General features: G+C 40.8%; 1 protein-coding gene across 2 annotated transcripts in view; it reads right to left on the reverse strand.

Moving 5' to 3' along the window:
- USP32 (ubiquitin specific peptidase 32) overlaps positions 1-17,936 on the reverse strand; it is a 265,092-nt gene that overhangs the window by 135,878 nt on the left and 111,278 nt on the right. For both annotated transcript variants that reach the window (XM_040336910.1, XM_040336911.1), the window contains exon 5: positions 10,800-10,959. In XM_040336910.1, the coding sequence (XP_040192844.1) occupies positions 10,800-10,959 (160 nt within the window). The remainder of the gene's footprint in view (positions 1-10,799; positions 10,960-17,936) is intronic.

A 17,936-nucleotide genomic window follows, 5' to 3' on the forward strand; every position in this document is an offset into this window, starting at 1 on the left:
ACCACGCTAGAGACCTCAGAAGGACAGACAGACTCATTTGTGACCCCTGCCAACTATGGCCTCAGATAGGACAGAGATCGTGCTGATAACAATCAGACATAGCAGAAAAAACTTCTCTCTACATAAAAGGAAGGGTGTGTGGTATTATTCCCAGAAAAGGGTAGAGAATCAGACTGGACTGGAGTCAGTTGTCAGAATTGAGAGTAAAACCGTTGCTGTCATTGAGAGGAAAGGGTATAGCCTTCTATGCCAGGTACTGTAGGCTGTTGGAAAGCATCCAAAGATAAGCATGCTGTACTTGCTAAAATCTGAAGAACGACTAGAGAACATGCACCAGAAAAATAAAATGGCTCAGCTGAGAAGTCATCCATTCCAGGAAGCTCCTGAAGGGGAGCCAATGTGGCTGTGGTGCAGCCAAGAGATTGAGGGAAAAAACACACACAGCAAAAATAAGAAAGTCAAGTGTCTCTCATTAGAGAGAAAATGTCCATCACCTAAGGAAACTAGCAAACAACTGTAGGCGTGCCGAGTGTGGGAGGGGGTTATATAGGAGATGTCCCTGCAGATTTTTTTTTCTTTTTTTTTGCCAGTGTCCAATCGCCTAAAGGTAGCTGCATATATAATCCATGGTAAAGAGAAGGTTCCTTCCTTCCCGGTTAAGATGTACATTGTTTATGCTTCATAGACTTTTAGGATAAGGCATCTGTTTCTCAGATTTGCAAGGCTGCAACCTAGTCTTCTGTTCAAACCTTTGTAAAAAGAGAAGTAGAGCCAAAGCTTTTTTTTTGGCCATACTTTTGCTCTCCTGTGACCCAGTTGGCTATTGTCCGCTGTCAGCTGATATGGCAAAGCTACTCCAGGCTCTGGAAGGATCCTGACACTGCCCGTGCTCCAGTGTGCACTAGAGGAACAGAGTAGACAGCGGTAACTGACAGTCACTGCTCTCCGCCAGAGGTGTATTTAGGTTTTGTGCTGCCCTAGGCCTGACTAAACTCATGCGCCCCCTAATTTAAATATGACCCACCCCTTCCTGTTTAAGACACGCCCTATCATCTGTAAACCACACCCCTTCCACTTTAGGCTCCACCTTTTCCTGTTAGAGCTCCGCCTCTTACTCTCTGTACATTAGCACACTCACGCACCATTCACTCCATACTTACATCAATCAATCCAGTTGGCTCCTGTCTAAATTGTTGCCCTTACCATGGGTATGTATGTATGAATGCTAGTTAGGGACTTTAGATTGTAAGCTCCTTGAGGGCAGGGACAGATGTCCGCCTCTGGTATGACATGCACCCAGTCTGGCCAATCACCGGCCCTTTAATGGGGGCGTCAGTCGCTCCCTCCCCCTGGCCAAGTAATGGCCCATGTATGTTGCTAGCGCAAGTGCCCCGCTACAGGCCGCCGCGCCAGAGGCTAAATTTATGAGGGAGCCGGAAGGCGGCGGCGGGAGCCGATTAAATAAAAGGACGGATCAGGGGTCTTTTTTTTTCGTGCGGGGGGCGGCTTTGGTGCCCGTGCCGCCCCCTGCAAAGTGCCACCCTAGGCCTAGGCCTTGTCGGCCTAGGCCAAGATACATCCCTGCTCTCCGCTCTGAACTGATGTGGGAAGCTGCAGAATCAGACTGATGCAGCAGCACAGAGGTGATTATAGAAGCTTGTTTGTTACATAACTTAAATCTCTTCAAGTTTTACCAGGTGGATGTTCAGGCTTCCTCAGATGCCACTTTTGGGCATATAGTGCTGCAAGCTGCTCTCTGAATTCTACCAAGCCCCTTCTTAAACCTGTTAACTATGAGGGCCCATTGACATTTTTGCGGTGTTGCCCACCCCTCAGTTGGGTATCATATGGTTGAGGCTTAAATCTTGTATCCTGTACTGTACAATTAAGAAAACTGGATTTTTTTGACCTGCCAATAAAATCTGTTTCCTGAAGTCAAGTACAGGACACAGGGTCCTCCTCTCTGTTTATGATTATTTCCCTATTGCTTGCTACAAAACTGATGCTTGCTGTGTGCATGAGGGATATATAGGAGATGTCGCTGCAGCTTTTTTTTTTTTTTTTTTAGTGTCCAATCACCTGAAGGTTTATGAATGTAACCTGTGGTTAAGACTAAAGCTGGCCATATATTACACAATTTTCTTATTCAATTTCCTTCAGGATTTACCTCGAGTTATGTAGTGCAAGGGCCTGCCTAAAAAATGTTTAGGTTTGACCTCATAATATATGGTTTTGGTAAATCTAAATGAAAATTGTACAATAAAATAATATAATGTATGGCCAGCTTAAGATCCTGTAAAATAATGTACGATTAAGATTTTTTATTACATATTTATCGTTTTCAAAAGTATTTAGGCTGGCCAAGTGATCGGCAGGATCTTTCTGCTTTAATTTACTTTGAATGAAGGGCACTTGGTGACATCCAATAATTCATTATTATGTCTTCACTCTTCTGGGTTTAATGATGCTGGGCAACATTCAACCCAGAAGCCTGAGGGCATCTTGTGGCAGAATAGAAATATTGTATGTGGACAATTCTGAGCACTGCAGCCTGAGCTGTTTTTTCGATTTTCGATTTTTTTTTTTACCCTACCTGGTGGCCCAGGTAGGGTAATTGGACTCAATCAAATCTACAATATAGGGTAATTTTTGAGCTTTAAGGAAAAAAATAAAAAAAACACACCACACGGGTACACTGGTATACCTTAAGGATTAAATGAAATGTATAACTATTTTATGAAAATATAGTCACTAAAGAAACTACTTATCTTGTGCAATTGCTAAAACCCTCAATTACATCAGTTAATAATGGCTTTTTGGATGCCATCCTGATGTTGTTTAAAACATGATAATCTTTCAAAGTTAAAGGGAAAATAAAAGTTGTCAGATGTTTTATGCTGTGGAAAGGATCCAGATCTGAAAAGAAAGCACCAGCTAATGGCATTATAGCCACCAGCAAAAATATGTTCAGTCTGGGCATGCTGAAAGGCCTCTTGCTGAACCCTTTCCTGCCCAGCTGCACACTCAAATCTTCTTATTCCAAATGGCAAAAATGTACAGGCAGACAAAAATACCAGTAATGATGGTGAATGTGACTGCATGGAAAAAAATCAAATTATTTATATTCAGATTTTTTGCAATGAAAGACACTACATATAAACTATCCATCAACCATACACTGACATGAAAAAAGCACTCATTTTAACCTGAAAAGACCTTACAGAGGAACTACATAAATTAGTAATTATTACAGCATACGAATATCAGATTATCTATGTTTTTGGCAGGAAAGCCAACATTAGGTTTAGACCTGCTATAAATCCAGAGGCCAAGTCGTAACTAGGGGATTGTAAAGTATGTTTAGAACCAAACTACAGCAGCAAGCCACTACACACTGCAAAAAAATGAAGACTGGTAGAACCACCCAACTTAAAGGGGTTGTATGTAAAGGTACAATTTTTTCTAAATAGCTTCCTTTACCTTAGTGCAGTCCTCCTTCACTTACCTCATCCTTCAGTTTTGCTTTTAAATGTCCTTATTTCTTCTGAGAAATCCTCACTTCCTGTTCTTCTGTCTGTAACTCCACACCGTAATGTGAGGCTTTCTCCCTGGTGTGGAGTGTCATGCTCGCCCCCTCCCTTGGACTACAGGAGAGTCAGGACGCCCACTAACGCACAGCTCCTTTCTCTAGCTGCAACGTGTACCTGTACCTGTAGTCCAAGGGAGGAGGAGGCGAGCTCAGCACTCCTTACCAGAGAGAAAGCCTTGCATTACTGTGTGGAGTTACAGACAGAAGAACAGGAAGTGAGGATTTCTCAGAAGAAATAAGGACATTTAAAAGCAAAATGGAAGGATGAGGTAAGTGAAGGAGGACTGCACTGAGGTAAAGGAAGCTATTTAGGGGGAAAAAATTGTACCTTTACAACCCCTTTAAGAACCACTATACCTCCAGATAGACTATGAACTGCATATACCTTCCTGCTGTAACCTGCCACAACCAGACCACCGCAGTTATACAAGCAATTCTTTTATGCTGTACACATTCTTTGGAAAACTAAAACTGACTAAGCCTCAAAGCTTTTAAAACTAATTCTCAAAATTAAACTCTCCAGAAAAGTGTACTCTCTAGGACCAAAATAATATACTGCTTTGGTTTACACCTGCTATCCTCGAAGGAAGATTTTTATTTTTTATTTTTTTAACAGGGATTTGCATTAATACTCCCAAAATTAAAATACACAGTATAACCAAGCAGCCATTTGTACTACAATACTCATAAGTATAAGTTCCAATTAATTTATTACACCTGTCCTACACAGTAATAAAGGTGCAGCGCCTTAATATAGCAACAGCAAATTAAAGTGGTTCAAGTTTTTTTTTTACCTGCATGCATTCTTTGCACGAAGATAAAAAAAAAAAAAACTGTGTGCAGCAGCCCTCCCCACTCTATACTTACCTGAGCCACATCACAATTCATTGATGTGCACGTGAGCCTCGGGTCTCAAGGGACTCTCCCTCCTCATTGGCTGAGACAGCAGTGAAAGCCACAGCTCAATAAGGAGAGAGAGGGGTGGGGCCAAACCACAGCTCTGTGTAAGAAAGGACACACAGAGCAGTGGCTCGGGAGCATGGGCACTCAGCAGGAGGGAGGGGCCAGGAGCACTGACGGGGTCCTCAGAATAGGAGGATTGGGGCTGCTCTGTGCAAAACCACTGCACAGAGCAGGCAAGTATGACATGTATGTTGTTTTTTTTTTTAAGAAAAATCTTGCCTTTAATAAACCTTTAAATAATTAAGTAAATAATACATTAAAACATTCACTGTAAATCACGTGCCTAAAAATGTGAAAGTGAAAAGTCACAAAAAAAAAAGAAGCATAAACTAAAAAGTCCTTAAACTCCAGAAATGTCTGTTTTACTACCACCATCCAAAAGAGAGAACACCACATGCAACTGAGGGCAAGGTCGCACTCATCAGCCAATGCAGCAAGTCACGTTTTGGGAATTAATCTCAGCTTCCACTCTATGGACATCCAGCTCCATCCATCCATCTGAGGTCCTCTGACTGTAGTAGCAGAAGCAGTCCACCACTAGGAGAGATTTGGAAAAGCCCACAATGCCACTAGGAAGCATACGCACAAGGAGCCAAATACCAAAACGGGTCAGATATCGTATAGTCATTTATCACTGATACATAACAATCATATAAAAACGATTGAAAACGTCTAGCGCTCCCTGAAGATGTGCGCTGGCGTAAAACGCTTTGAGGCTTCAGTCAGAGGACCTCAGGTGGATGGATGGAGCTGGATGTCCATTGAGTGGAAGTGGAGATTGTTAATTACCAAAGGGTGACTTGCTGCATTGGCTGAGTGAGGTCTTACCCTCAGTTGCACGTGGCGTCCCTTTTTTGAATGGTGGAAGCAAAACGTGAACATTTCTGGTGTTAAAGGATTTTTTTGTTTATTTGTGCATTGTTTGTGTGCGATTTTAACGTTTACATTTTTTGCACATGATTTCTAGTGGATGTTGTAATTTATTATTTACTAGATTAATGAATCTTCCGTTTCTATATTAAGACGTTGCAACTTTATTATATTTGTATTTAGTTTTTTTGAAATGCTTACATATTGCTAGCAGCCTTATATTTATCATTATTATTTTAGCACACTTATTACATTTCTCTTTGTCCTACTCATAAACCTAAGATGCTCAGTGTTAAATTTATAAGCCATCTTCTGCACAGTATCGCACAAAAGTGAGTACACCCCTCACATTTCTGTAAATATTTTATTATATCTTTTCATGTGGCACTGAAGAAATTACACTTTGCTACAATGTAAAGTAAAGTAGTGAGTGTACAGCTTGTAAAACAGTGTAAATTTGCTGTCCTCTTAAAATAACAACACAAAGCCATTAAGGTTTAAACCGCTGGCAACAAAAGTGAGTACACCCCTTAGTGAAAATGTCCAAATTGGGCCCAAAGTGTCAATATTTTGTGTGACTACCATTATTTTCCAGCACTGCCTTAACCCTCTTGGGCATAGAGTTCACCAGAGCTTCACAGGTTGCCACTGTGGTCCTCTTCCACTCCTCCATGATAACATCACAGAGCTGGTGGATGTTAGAGACCTTGCACACCTCTACCTTCCATTTGAGGATGCCCCACAGATGCTCAATAAGGTTTAGGTCCAGGGATATGCTTGGCCAGTCCACCACCTTTACCCTCAGCTTCTTTAGCAAGGCCGTGGTCGTCTTGGAGGTGTGTTTACGGTCATTATGTTAGAATACTGCCCTGCGCCCCATTCTCTGAAGGGAGTGGGTCATGCTCTGCTTCAGTATGTCACCGTACATGTTGGCATTCATGGTTCCCTCAATGAACTGCAGCTCCCCAGTGTCGGCAGCACTCATGCAGCCCCAGACCATGAAACTCCCACCAACATGATTCACTGTAGACAAGACACACTTGTCTTTGTACTCCTCACCTAGCTGCCACCACACATGATTGACACCATCTGAACCAAGTAAGTTTCTTGGTCTCATCAGACCACAGGATATGGTTCCAGTAATCCATGTCCTTGGTCTGCTTGTCTTCAATAAAATGTTTGCAGGCTTTCTTGTGCATCATCTTTAGAAGAGGATTCCTTCTGGGACGACAGCCATGCAGACCAATTTGCATGGCTGTCGACATATGGTCTGAGCACTGACAGGCTGACCCCCCACCCCGTCAACCTCTGCAGCAATGCTGGCAGCACTCATACGTCTATTTCCCAAAGACAACCTCTGGATATGATGCTGAGCATGTGCACTCAACTTCTTTGGTCGACCATGGCGAGACCTGTTCTGAATGGAACCTGTCATATTAAACTGCTGTATGGTCTTGGCCCCTGTGCTGCAGCTCAGTTTCAAGGTCTTGGCAATTTTCTTATAGCCTAGGCCATCTTTATGTAGAGCAACACATTTTTTTTCAGATCCTTCAGAGACTTCTTTGCCATGAGGTGCCATGTTGAACTTCCAGTGACCAGTATGAGTGAGAGCGATAACACCAAATTTAACACACTTTGCTCCCCATTTACAAACACACCTTGCTCCCCATTTACACCCGAGATCGTGTAAGACCAACAAATCACATGACAACGGGGAGGGAAAATGGCTAATTGGGCCCAATTTGGACATTTTCACTTACAGGTGTACTCACTATTGTTGCCGATGGTTTAGACATTAATGGCTGTGTGTAGTTATTTTGAGGGGACAGCAAATTTACACTGTTATACAAGCTGTACACTCACTACTTTACATTGTAGCAAAGTGTCATTTCTTCAGTGTTGTCACATAAAAAGATCTAATAAAATATTTACAAAAATGTGTGGGGTGTACTCACTTTTGTGAGATACTGTATATATCAGTTAAGAGAGTGAGATGCAACACAGTTCTTTTACTTCTTTAATGTCTTTATTTTCTCTTTTTGTTTTACAAATGCTAGAATTACTATGATGCTGTAACTAGAGATGAGTGGGATTGGTCCAATCTGCATTTTCTCTATGAATGCGTTATTACTGTTTGAGATGTCACTGTGCTTACTACTTGTTTCTCATAGGGATGGAAGATTTATAAGCTTATTGGAGTTATGATTGTACGTGTTAATTTTTATTTCAATTTTACTTTTTTTTTGCTTAGTGGTTCTATATACCTATATACCCAATGAAAGGAACAGCCTCAGATGATACACAGAGATGAAGCAAATCTCCCTAAATAAGTTTTACATGCATATGTGCTGTCTTCAGCTTTATATACTGTTTAGAAAGCACACATTGTGTTAGAAGATTTTATCTTCCTCTTACCACTGCAGTAAAGCCTGGGCATACAGCCAAGACAGCTAATTGGAGGAAAGGCACACACCCCTTCTCCTCATAGGTAGAGGCTTTCAGAGCCCATTGTTCAATAGTTTAGGGCTCTGCTGATCTATTTATAGCATCCTGCCCAACACAAAAGTTGGCTGCTTATTTCATATGTGATGGAGAACTTGTCAGGAGTTATCAGGCTGATAACAGAAGAACGGAGCAGGAGACAGCTACAGGACACAGTGCATTGAAGAGAAAGTGCCTATTTCAAGTTTCATGAATCAGGTTTACATCCACTTTAAAGTGTTACTAAACCCAATAACCCAGCTTACCCATTTCTAAATGTAGTGGCTGTATTTGTTTTCTTTTTTGGCTATTTCTTGTCCTTTATTTCCCCTGGTGATCCAGTCAGTAATACACTTCCTGTCTTAGGGTGTCTACATTCTGAATGAAGAAGTAAAAGCAAACACCTTTGGACAGCAGCATTGTCTGCCTGAGGTAAGGGTAGTGTTAGATTAGCAGAGTTGATAGACTCGACTAACAAATTAAAGCTGAATTCCACTTATTAAGCAGTTACAGCAAACATTTTTTTTTCCTTTTGGGATTCAAGTTTTACATAAATATATAAAAACTGACCATTGTAGGCACCCTTGTCAGTGTTAAATGGTTTGTTTCAACTCTCGAATTGCTACTTTGTCTGGAGAGCGTGGTTGTCAGTAATTGGTTTGCTTGCTGGTGGCACTGTGGCTCCCAGACCTATAGGCTGCAGTTCCAGTGTCCATCAGCAGGTGTCACTTAGCAGCAAGAAACTCATGGTCATCCCCAAATGCTTGTTGCAGAAAGAGTATTTAGCGCCCAGTTTATAACGATGTGGTTCAGAATTCGTAGCAAATTCTGTGCGGTTTCTTCGCTGCATCAAAATTGCATCCTGTTCATGCAAACCGCTGAGAGTGTGTATGTTAACGCCCCAAAATCGGTTTGCAAAGCACAGTGCAATTTACAGAATCGCATCGCATGGGTGTGAACACCCATGCGATCTGATTCTGGTGCAGCAAAAAATACAAATAAAAATGGGGTCCTGCATTATTTTGGTGCAAATGTGGTGCAATTTGAGCCATACAGAATGAATGACTCAAATTGCACTGCTGCGGAATTGCATGCAATTTGAACAGGAATGTGATGTGCGATTCCTGTACAAATTGCATGCGGTTCCTGCATGGCATCAGTGTAAACTGGGACTTAAACTCTGCCATTTCCCTTTGCCTTGGTGTTTTGTCTATGTGTCTCTGACCTGTGTTCCATGCATCCTGATCTTGCATCCAGATCCTGATTCCTTACCCACCTGCTTGTTCCTGCTGACATATACCCTCTCACTTTCCTGGACTTCTCCCTGCTCCTTCTGACTGATCTTCTGTGTATGACCCTGGCTCTGACACCGACTACACTTCTCATAGCCTGCTGTCCATAAATATTTGGTTTAGGTAGGTGCTCGTTGTTTGTTCACTCGCTTATTCGATTCTTTGGTTTTGGTTTATGCAGTTCTGGTGTATTGGAAGTTGGTGTATGGTTTATATTTTGTCATTTACTTTATTCTTAATAAATTAGATTATTTTACATTATATGTGTGCCTGGTGTTCTCTCTGTTCTTTCTGGTCACACCTGTTTCAGAGGATACTAGAACTCAGTATCCTTGACAAAAATAATAGACTTCCTGGCTGGCTCACCAGGTAAAAATAAAAGGGGAAAAAAACTAAAAAAATAAAACTAGTTCTATGGAAACATTCCGTGTTCTATGAATTCAGGAGCCTATAGTGAGTCTACGATATCTCCATTGTACTTTGCCTACAGATTATGCATGCCTTTGTACTGTTGACTTTATCGATTTTCTGCTTTTTTCCTGACCTTTGTAAAAATTTGAAACTTGCAATAAACAAAGATTGTACATAAAAAAAAAAAAGCAACAAAAACTAACAAAACAGCCACCACATTTAATGCCGCGTACACACGGTCGTTTTATGTGATGAAAAAAAATGACGTTTTTAAAAACGTCACTTTAATTGACCGTGTGTGGGGGAAAACGTCGTTTTATGTCTTCTAAAAAACGACCAAAAAAAAAATTGAAGCATGCTTCAATTTTATGTGTCGTTTTTCAAAACGTCAACTTTTACTTCACAGAAATTGACCGTGTGTAGCAAAAACGTCGTTTAAAACTACGTTTTTTCATCCGCGCATGCCCAGAAACTACTTATGAAGCGAGCTTCAATAGAAAAACGTGGTGGAACGTAACCTCGCTTTGCTAGAACATTGTGAGAAAAACGATGGTGTGTAGGCAACTTCGTCTTTGAAAATTGAAGTTTCAAAAACGTCGTTTTTTACTTCACAGAAAATGTCGTTTTTTTTTCATCACATAAAGTGATGGTGTGTATGCGGCATCAGAATTTGAATAATGTTTTTGGGTTTGATGCTGTTTTAAGTAAAAAATAAAACATCTAACCACATTAATGTATACAGTTGACCGCTTCACACAAAATTACATCTAGACAAGCATGTTCACACAGTATTAAACTCCTTTTGTTTCTATTGAACCTACAGGTAAGCCTTTAAATAAGGCTTACCTGTAGGCACTGCAAATATCTCCTAAACGTGCAACGTCCACAGAGAGCTGTGCCACGGCCGTGGTATGGGAGCAACGTCATCGCAGCTTGGCCATTCAAGCAGCCGCAGCCCGCAAACCTGGAGGGAAGACCAGTTAGTGGTGACAGCTTGCCGCTGCAGGGCTTTGTTTTAGGGCAAGTCTCACATAATGTGCTAGTATGTGATGCATACTAGCACATTATGACACTGCCTTGCAGGGGGAAAAGGTTTTTCTGTTTTTTTTTGTTTGTTTTTTAAGATGAGAAAAACACAACACAAGTTATATATCAGTTATATTATAACATTCACAAATTCACAAATTACTTACAGTGTGTGACTCCGGCCAAAGTTTGATAGAAAGTTGGAGTGTCACTGTCATCGGTAAGTGTAACGAATACTCCCCCAGATAGTAACCACCGAGAAAACGTGAAAGCATCTTTATTTTGTAGAAGCCAATTTCTAAATTTTTCATAGTTCACCTTTTCACCCTGAAAAATCATATTAAAAAAAAAAAAAAAAAAAAATTATTTCAGTTATACAATTACAGAAAATAAACAAAGTATAATTTTCATACAGATTTCAAGTATAATCTCACCAAGCACATATTTTGAGTTACCATGGCAAGGTTTATTTATGCCAGTAATCTTAACTGAAACTGCAGACAGCCCCAAACACTCTGCCCTCTTGCTCCACCAACCGATGGGTGCTTGCTCCATGCAGTCCATGACCAATGCACATAATCCCAAGCACACAAAAAGGAAGAAGCAGCCTTCCTCCTTAAATTTTACAATTAAGTTCATAGCAGGAGTGAAACACACTGGATGAGCAGGTGGATGAGACTTGCATAGTACTATATCCTTAAAGTTTACTCTTGACCTCATCTATACAAACGCTATATAAAACTGAACTATCCGGCCCTGTTCAATCGGCTGACTGATGACTTGGCCAGATGGCAGATTCACCCTCCATTGTGGTTTGGCAGACTACACTCGATAAAAATGAACATACTACCGAAGGTATTATATTTGTTCCGTACGCTACCTGTCTCGTTAATTCGAACTGACCTCCAAAACGTTCCAAAAAAATTTATTATTTGGGGGAATAAGGGGCCTAGGGTGAACAAAGGTAAAATGTACACTCCAAAGCAAAAAGGGGGACTAGGCCTGCCAGATCTATTGAACTACTTTTATGCGGCCCAGTTGGCCCACCACTCTAGATTCCACTCACAACAACCCAGAGCAATATGGATGACTATAGAATCTTATTCCTGTTGCTTTGCACCAATTTCCCATATTATGTGGCTCCCTATGAAGGAGAGGCCAACTATTTTATGTCCCACCCTCTCCTTTTCTCTAAAAATTTGGAATAGACTCTCGAGGACCCAGAAATGTAAATCACCCCACAATCCACTAGCACCTCTATTAAGAAATGGGGAATTCACCCCGGACCTCACTCCCCTCACCTTCAAATGGTGGACCAATAAGGGCCAAATGCGGATAGCTGATATTTGTGATCATAAGGGTATATCATCAGAAAGCTCTCTGATAAAAAGATATCAAATGCCACCCACTGAACGCTATAGATTCACCCAAATACACCATTATGTACAAACTGTGGCTCGTAAGGGCGATATAGTGACAATGACTCCTATGGAACGTCTGTGTAGGTAATATGATAAAATCAGGGGGCACATTTCAGCTATATATACTATTCTGAAATGTGTCTCGATTAAACTGAACTATATGCTACAATGGGAACATGATTTTCAGAAAAACCTTGATCTTGACGAATGCCACTGCGTCTAGTTCGCTCACCAATACCTCTATAATAGAGGCCAACTACAAGGTTTTACTAAGATGGTATATGGTACCTGCCAGACTGGCCATCTTTGTACCCGGTGCCACCTCAGGGTGTTTCACTGGCTGAGGCCAGGTGGACATGCCCCAAGGTCAGAAGATTTTGGATAAGGCACTACATCTTCATATATACCCTCACCTAGATTAATCTGACAAAATCTGCAAAACACGCACTCCTGGGTGGCAGAGTAGGTGAAGCGTCTAGACACCAAAGACGGCTTCTCACGTTCATATTTATCTCAGCTAAAATTACAATTGCCAGGAATTGGAAGTCAACGGCCCTACCCTTTGACCAGCTTAAACACCAATTGTCATGGCTCATGATGAATGAAAGATTAACAGCGCTGGTACAAGATAAGATGAAGTTGTTTCATAAGGTGTGGGACCCATGGATTGGATACCTGGCAAATGATGCCAGGACGATCACAAATTAGTTTGAACTCATAAGATGAGCTCTTAAGCACGGAGCTATACTCCTCTCCTCCCCCCTCCCTCCTACGTTAACCTTCGCTTTCTTTCCTCCCCGTATAAAAACCTTTCTTTGCTCCACCCCTCCCCTCTTTAACTTTTATTTGTTTGGTTTGGAAATTTTTTCTCCCTCACCCTCGGCGAGACATTGTTCTTTTAAGATGTTGAGGGTGCTCCCCGCTACCGGAAGAGCTACACTCCCCTGATAGGTAGATGGGGAGATGGTTTTTCCCGGCAGACGAAGCATACTCTATGGGTGAAGATAGGGAGCATGCATCAGGTCCTGTGCCAAGTCGTGTGATACATCAATGGAACATGGCCTGTTTTCTTTAACCAAGTCCTCAAAAGAAGCTTGTACCTACACACTGTTTTTAAATTCTCTATAAATCAAAGGAATCCCTGAATTTCGGACCCAGCCTTCCAGCATAACTACATAAACTGTAGCTTTAAACCAAAATGTATGCTGTAGATGACCTTTTGCATCTCTTAGGGACTGCAGCCTTATTCTGCAACAAGATTTTAAATACCATCTAAATGACAAAATATAGTCAGATGGTCTCACACTTCCCACTGTTGCCTGCAATCACTCATTCCTGTACAGGTCTCCAGACTTTTGGCTAACAAACTGCCTTCGGTTATATTTGAATATTTTGAATAATTTGAATATAACATTAGATTCATTAATCCAGAACACCTGCTGCCATTTTTCTGCATTTGCGTTGTTGTGCATTAGCACATAGGCACATCGCTTGGCCTTGCTTCCACATCATATGGCTTTTTGGCGGCAAGACATTCATGAACACCAGTAAACCACTACTGCCCAGACTGCTCCGGATTGTAGATGCATGTACCAGGATCCCACTGGTCTCTGCCAAGCCTGAGCTGATGGTACTACTGGACGACTTTGGATTCTCAGTTTAAAGCATTCTCAGTTAGAGTTTTAACCACTAGTGAAAAAATACTGCTTTCAATATTATACACTATATATATATATATATATATATATATATATATATATATATATATATATATATAATCACACACATACACACACACATATACATATACACACACACACACACACAGCATACAGTAGTGCACCCAGGCAGATTTGTCAGAAAACCTCTTATTTCCTTTCAGATGCAACATTTTCAATGGGACACTATACTGCAAAATACTCCCACAAATTGGGGTCATTGATTGCAGCCAAGATTTGTTAATTTGCACAAACAAAAAAAGTATTTTTTTTAACAAATTCATTCAAGTCCTTGCTGCAAAAATGAATTCACCAAGGAAAGTCTTAGCCTAGAAGTCTTGGTGCAGTCCTTACAAATCATAAAGGTCATACAAAATACTAGATGTAGTAATTTTTGTTGTGGGGTGCATTCATTTTGCATCAACTAATTTGAGTAAAGTGTTTTTTCAGTTTGCCTTATTGTTTAGAAAAGTCTACTTTGGGACCTGGAGCCCGGGGATTTCTTACCAATTCGGGTGGGATGAAATCTCCAAACCTGGATCCTGATTTTGTGAACCACCAGCTCATTGATTGACCAGGTGTCTCCTGGGTTATTAGTAGTGACCTGACATGGCTCTGGGCTCCACCCTTCCAAGGAGTTAAGGTGTGCCAGGGAAAAAGCTATAGAGTGCATGTGTACACTGGGGAAGCCAGAGACCCAAGACTAAAGGTCAGAGCAACGAGGGGTTGCTATCTATATAAACAGTGCAGACAAGAGAACGGTCTGCGGGTGACAGACCAAGGTCTAAATTAGAAGACCTTGAGCAGTAATGCGGTATATGTGTAAATGAGCCAGGAGGCTGGATATTTAATCTTTACGTTGAAGACCCCCTGCGTGGGAATTCTATGCATTATGTTTTCTGGACCCTTTTTTGAATTTTCCTTTAAATAAAAGTGGGCCAACAAGCCCTGAAATGGAACCATTTGGTGTGGATAAATAACCCCCTCCAATATCGAGAGCGAGAGCGCGAGGTTTAACCTGCTAAAGCCTACCTAAAGTTGTGGTGTTAAATACCACCAACATCAATGACCTAAAAAAATAGGTCATAGTCTGCATTTTGTTTTGTGAAGGTGCCCAAAAGATTAATAAAAATAAAGGTATAAAACCACTTCAGATAAAAGTCAGGCAATCTATTTTCCACTGAATTAGAAGATCCCATTTACAGGACTTTTACAGAGTAAAAAATGTTTAGTTTATCTTTAGATGACTGCTATGGGTTTCTCCACAAGGTAGTGGAGGCGTTTGGCAGCAGGTCCCCCTCCTGCCTTCATAAGATAAAAGACAAGCTTACCGAAGTTGAATATGTACGTATACATGCCAGCCAGCAGAAAAGCCTAAAGTTTAGGTCTCTCTCTCATCTACTCTTTAATGTATGAATTCTGGCATTATTATACACCTCAAAGTGCATGTGAAACTCTTAATAAAATGTTAACTGTAGAAGGCTACACAAGCTCCTTGCTCCAGCATTTTAAACAATGTATCCAAGAGCATTAGCAACGCACAATTTGCACTTTAGAAGTCAGAGTTCCCTCTCTCAAATTGTTGCACCATTCTGCACGCCACAAACCCCCAGCTTATTCAAAGCTAGAGCCTTCCCTTAAACGTCATGCTGCCTGTTGACTGGAGAGCTCTAGCTCTGACTTAGCAGGGTGTGTGTCAGACCTCTGCGTTAACACGGAAAGGAAGTGTCCTCCTCTGCAGCATGGAGGCAGGTGACAGAGGCTTTTCTAGTTTAAAAAAAAAAGAAGAACTAAGACATAGCAAACTTGATGTTTTGATACCCTTTGAATATATTAAACAGATTTAAATTGGACTTTAAAAGAAACCATGTGCTTAAAGCGGTGTTCCAGACGTTTTTACGTTCATTAAAAGTCAGCAGCTACAAAAAGTGTAGCTGCTGTCTTTTAATAAACACACACTCACCTGTCCCACAGTACAGGTGATGCGGCAAATGCCAAATGTGGCATGTAAGAGTGGAACTCCGCTTTAACTATTATCCTAAAATCTTCATATTTGGGCCTATGTGTATGTATTACCAAAAAACATGACACATGGCGTTTACGATTTGCAAATTAATAAAAACGGAAAAAAAATTAATAACTAATTAGAAATCGTACATCTGATTTTGCTGCCCACGTGTGCACAGTAATCATGTCACTTCAGTGACAAATGAAAGGTGAAATTTGATTGACTGATAAAAGGTTGCAGCACAATAGGTACAGATTTGTTCAATATTCTATCATTTAACATTTTTGGCGTGAACTGTAACTTTATTGCAGAGGTTTCCAGATGGCTCTCCTTGACAGTTTCCTTATCAAACTGTAAATCAATTAGGTGACATTTTACCAGCAATTTCAACAAATAAATGAAAGGTCATATCTGATAGAGGCAAGCGATAATTACACAGCTCTGAACCGTGGATTGGAAATGAACAGGACTGTTAGTCCTAAAGCTTGGGGGAAAATGACTACAATTATCTCATATTAGTTTAGCTTAAAAAGTTTTGAAATTCAATTGCAGTGTGCAGTGTGTGTGTCAGACATTATGTACACACAGAAAACAAACCAGTTAGTCTATACATTACTTGTGAAATTGAATATATAATGAAGAGAATAGGATTTTGGTCTCAGGAGATATTAGATAATTAAATGTCATACAGTCTATAAGACAATGAATTAAGTGTCAATTCTTGTCATCTTCGCATTATAAAGCTTGTGACTGGCGAACAGCGCAATGCTCCTCATAAAAGATAAACGACAGTAGTTTTGTAAATCGTTGCTTGCATATTTCAGTCACGTGCCTGAAATATTGCATATTGGCAGTTTATTTTTTTTAGCTAAAAGTTTGAACTTTAGACTTATATTCACACACTTTCCAGAGACGAAAAACATCTGTTATAAAAGGGCTGTTTACAGAGTTCTGTATCTCAAGCTTAACTGAATGGCTCCTTCCAGAAGGTTCATTCCTGATCAGCTAGCAGTCAAAAGGCAATGCTCTTTAGATAACCCAGTTTCCTGGGTTATCTGAAATCCGTTGTCATGTATTCAATATTTCTAAAACAAAGACAGTATACATACAGCCGTGGCCAAAGGTTTTGCGAATGACACAAATATACATTTTCACAAAGTCTGCTGCTTCAGTGTTTTTAGATATTTTTGTCAGATGTTACTATGGTATCCTGAAGTATATTTACAGGCATTTCATAAGTGTCAAAGGCTTTTATTGACGATTACATTAAAGCGATTGTAAAGTCTTTTTTTTTTCTATTAAAAAACCAACATGTTATACTTGTCTGCTTTGTGCAGGGGTTTGTCACAGAGCAGCTCAGATCCTCTTTCGTTCAGGTTCCTCTTCTGTGCTCCTGGCTCCTCATTCCTATTAAGTGTCCCCCACAGCAAGCAGCTTGCAATGGGGGCACCGGAGCCGAGATGCAGCTCCATTTATCCATTCAGACACAGAGCTATGGTTTGCCCTCCCCTCTCTCTCTCCTGATTGGCTGAGTTTGATTGACAGCAGCGGGAGCCAATGGCGCCACTGCTGTGTCTCAGCCAATCAGGAGGGGGAGTCCCAGGTGGCCTAGTCACTAGAGGACAACTCTGGATAGAGATGGGGCTCTGGTAAGTATTGGGGGGACTGCTGCAAACAGAAGCCTTTTTAGATTAATGCATAAAATGCATTAAGATAAAAAACCTTTCAACTTTACAATCACTAAGTTAATCAATCACTAAGTTAATGCAAAGAGTCAGTATTTGCCGTGTTTACCCTTCTTTTTCAAGGCCTCTGCAATTTTCCCTAGCATGCCGTCCATTACCATCTGGGCCACATCCTGTCTGATGGCAGCCCATTCTTGCAAACCAATGCTTGGAGTTTATCAGAATTTGTGGGGTTTTATTTGTTCACCCGCCTCTTGGGTATGGACCACAAGTTCTCAATGGGATTAAGGTCTGGCCTAGGACCAAAAATGTAAAAGTTTTGTTCCCAAAGCCACTTGGTTATTACTTTTGCCTTATGGCAAGGTGCTCCATCATGCCGGAAAAGGCATTGTTCATCACCAAACATTTCTTGGATGGTTTAGGAGAAGTTGCTAGAGGAGGATGTTTTTGTACCACTTTATTCATCGCCGAG

The sequence above is a fragment of the Rana temporaria genome, chromosome 2 (assembly GCF_905171775.1).
Source record: "Rana temporaria chromosome 2, aRanTem1.1, whole genome shotgun sequence".
In the NCBI taxonomy this organism is placed as follows: domain Eukaryota; kingdom Metazoa; phylum Chordata; class Amphibia; order Anura; family Ranidae; genus Rana; species Rana temporaria.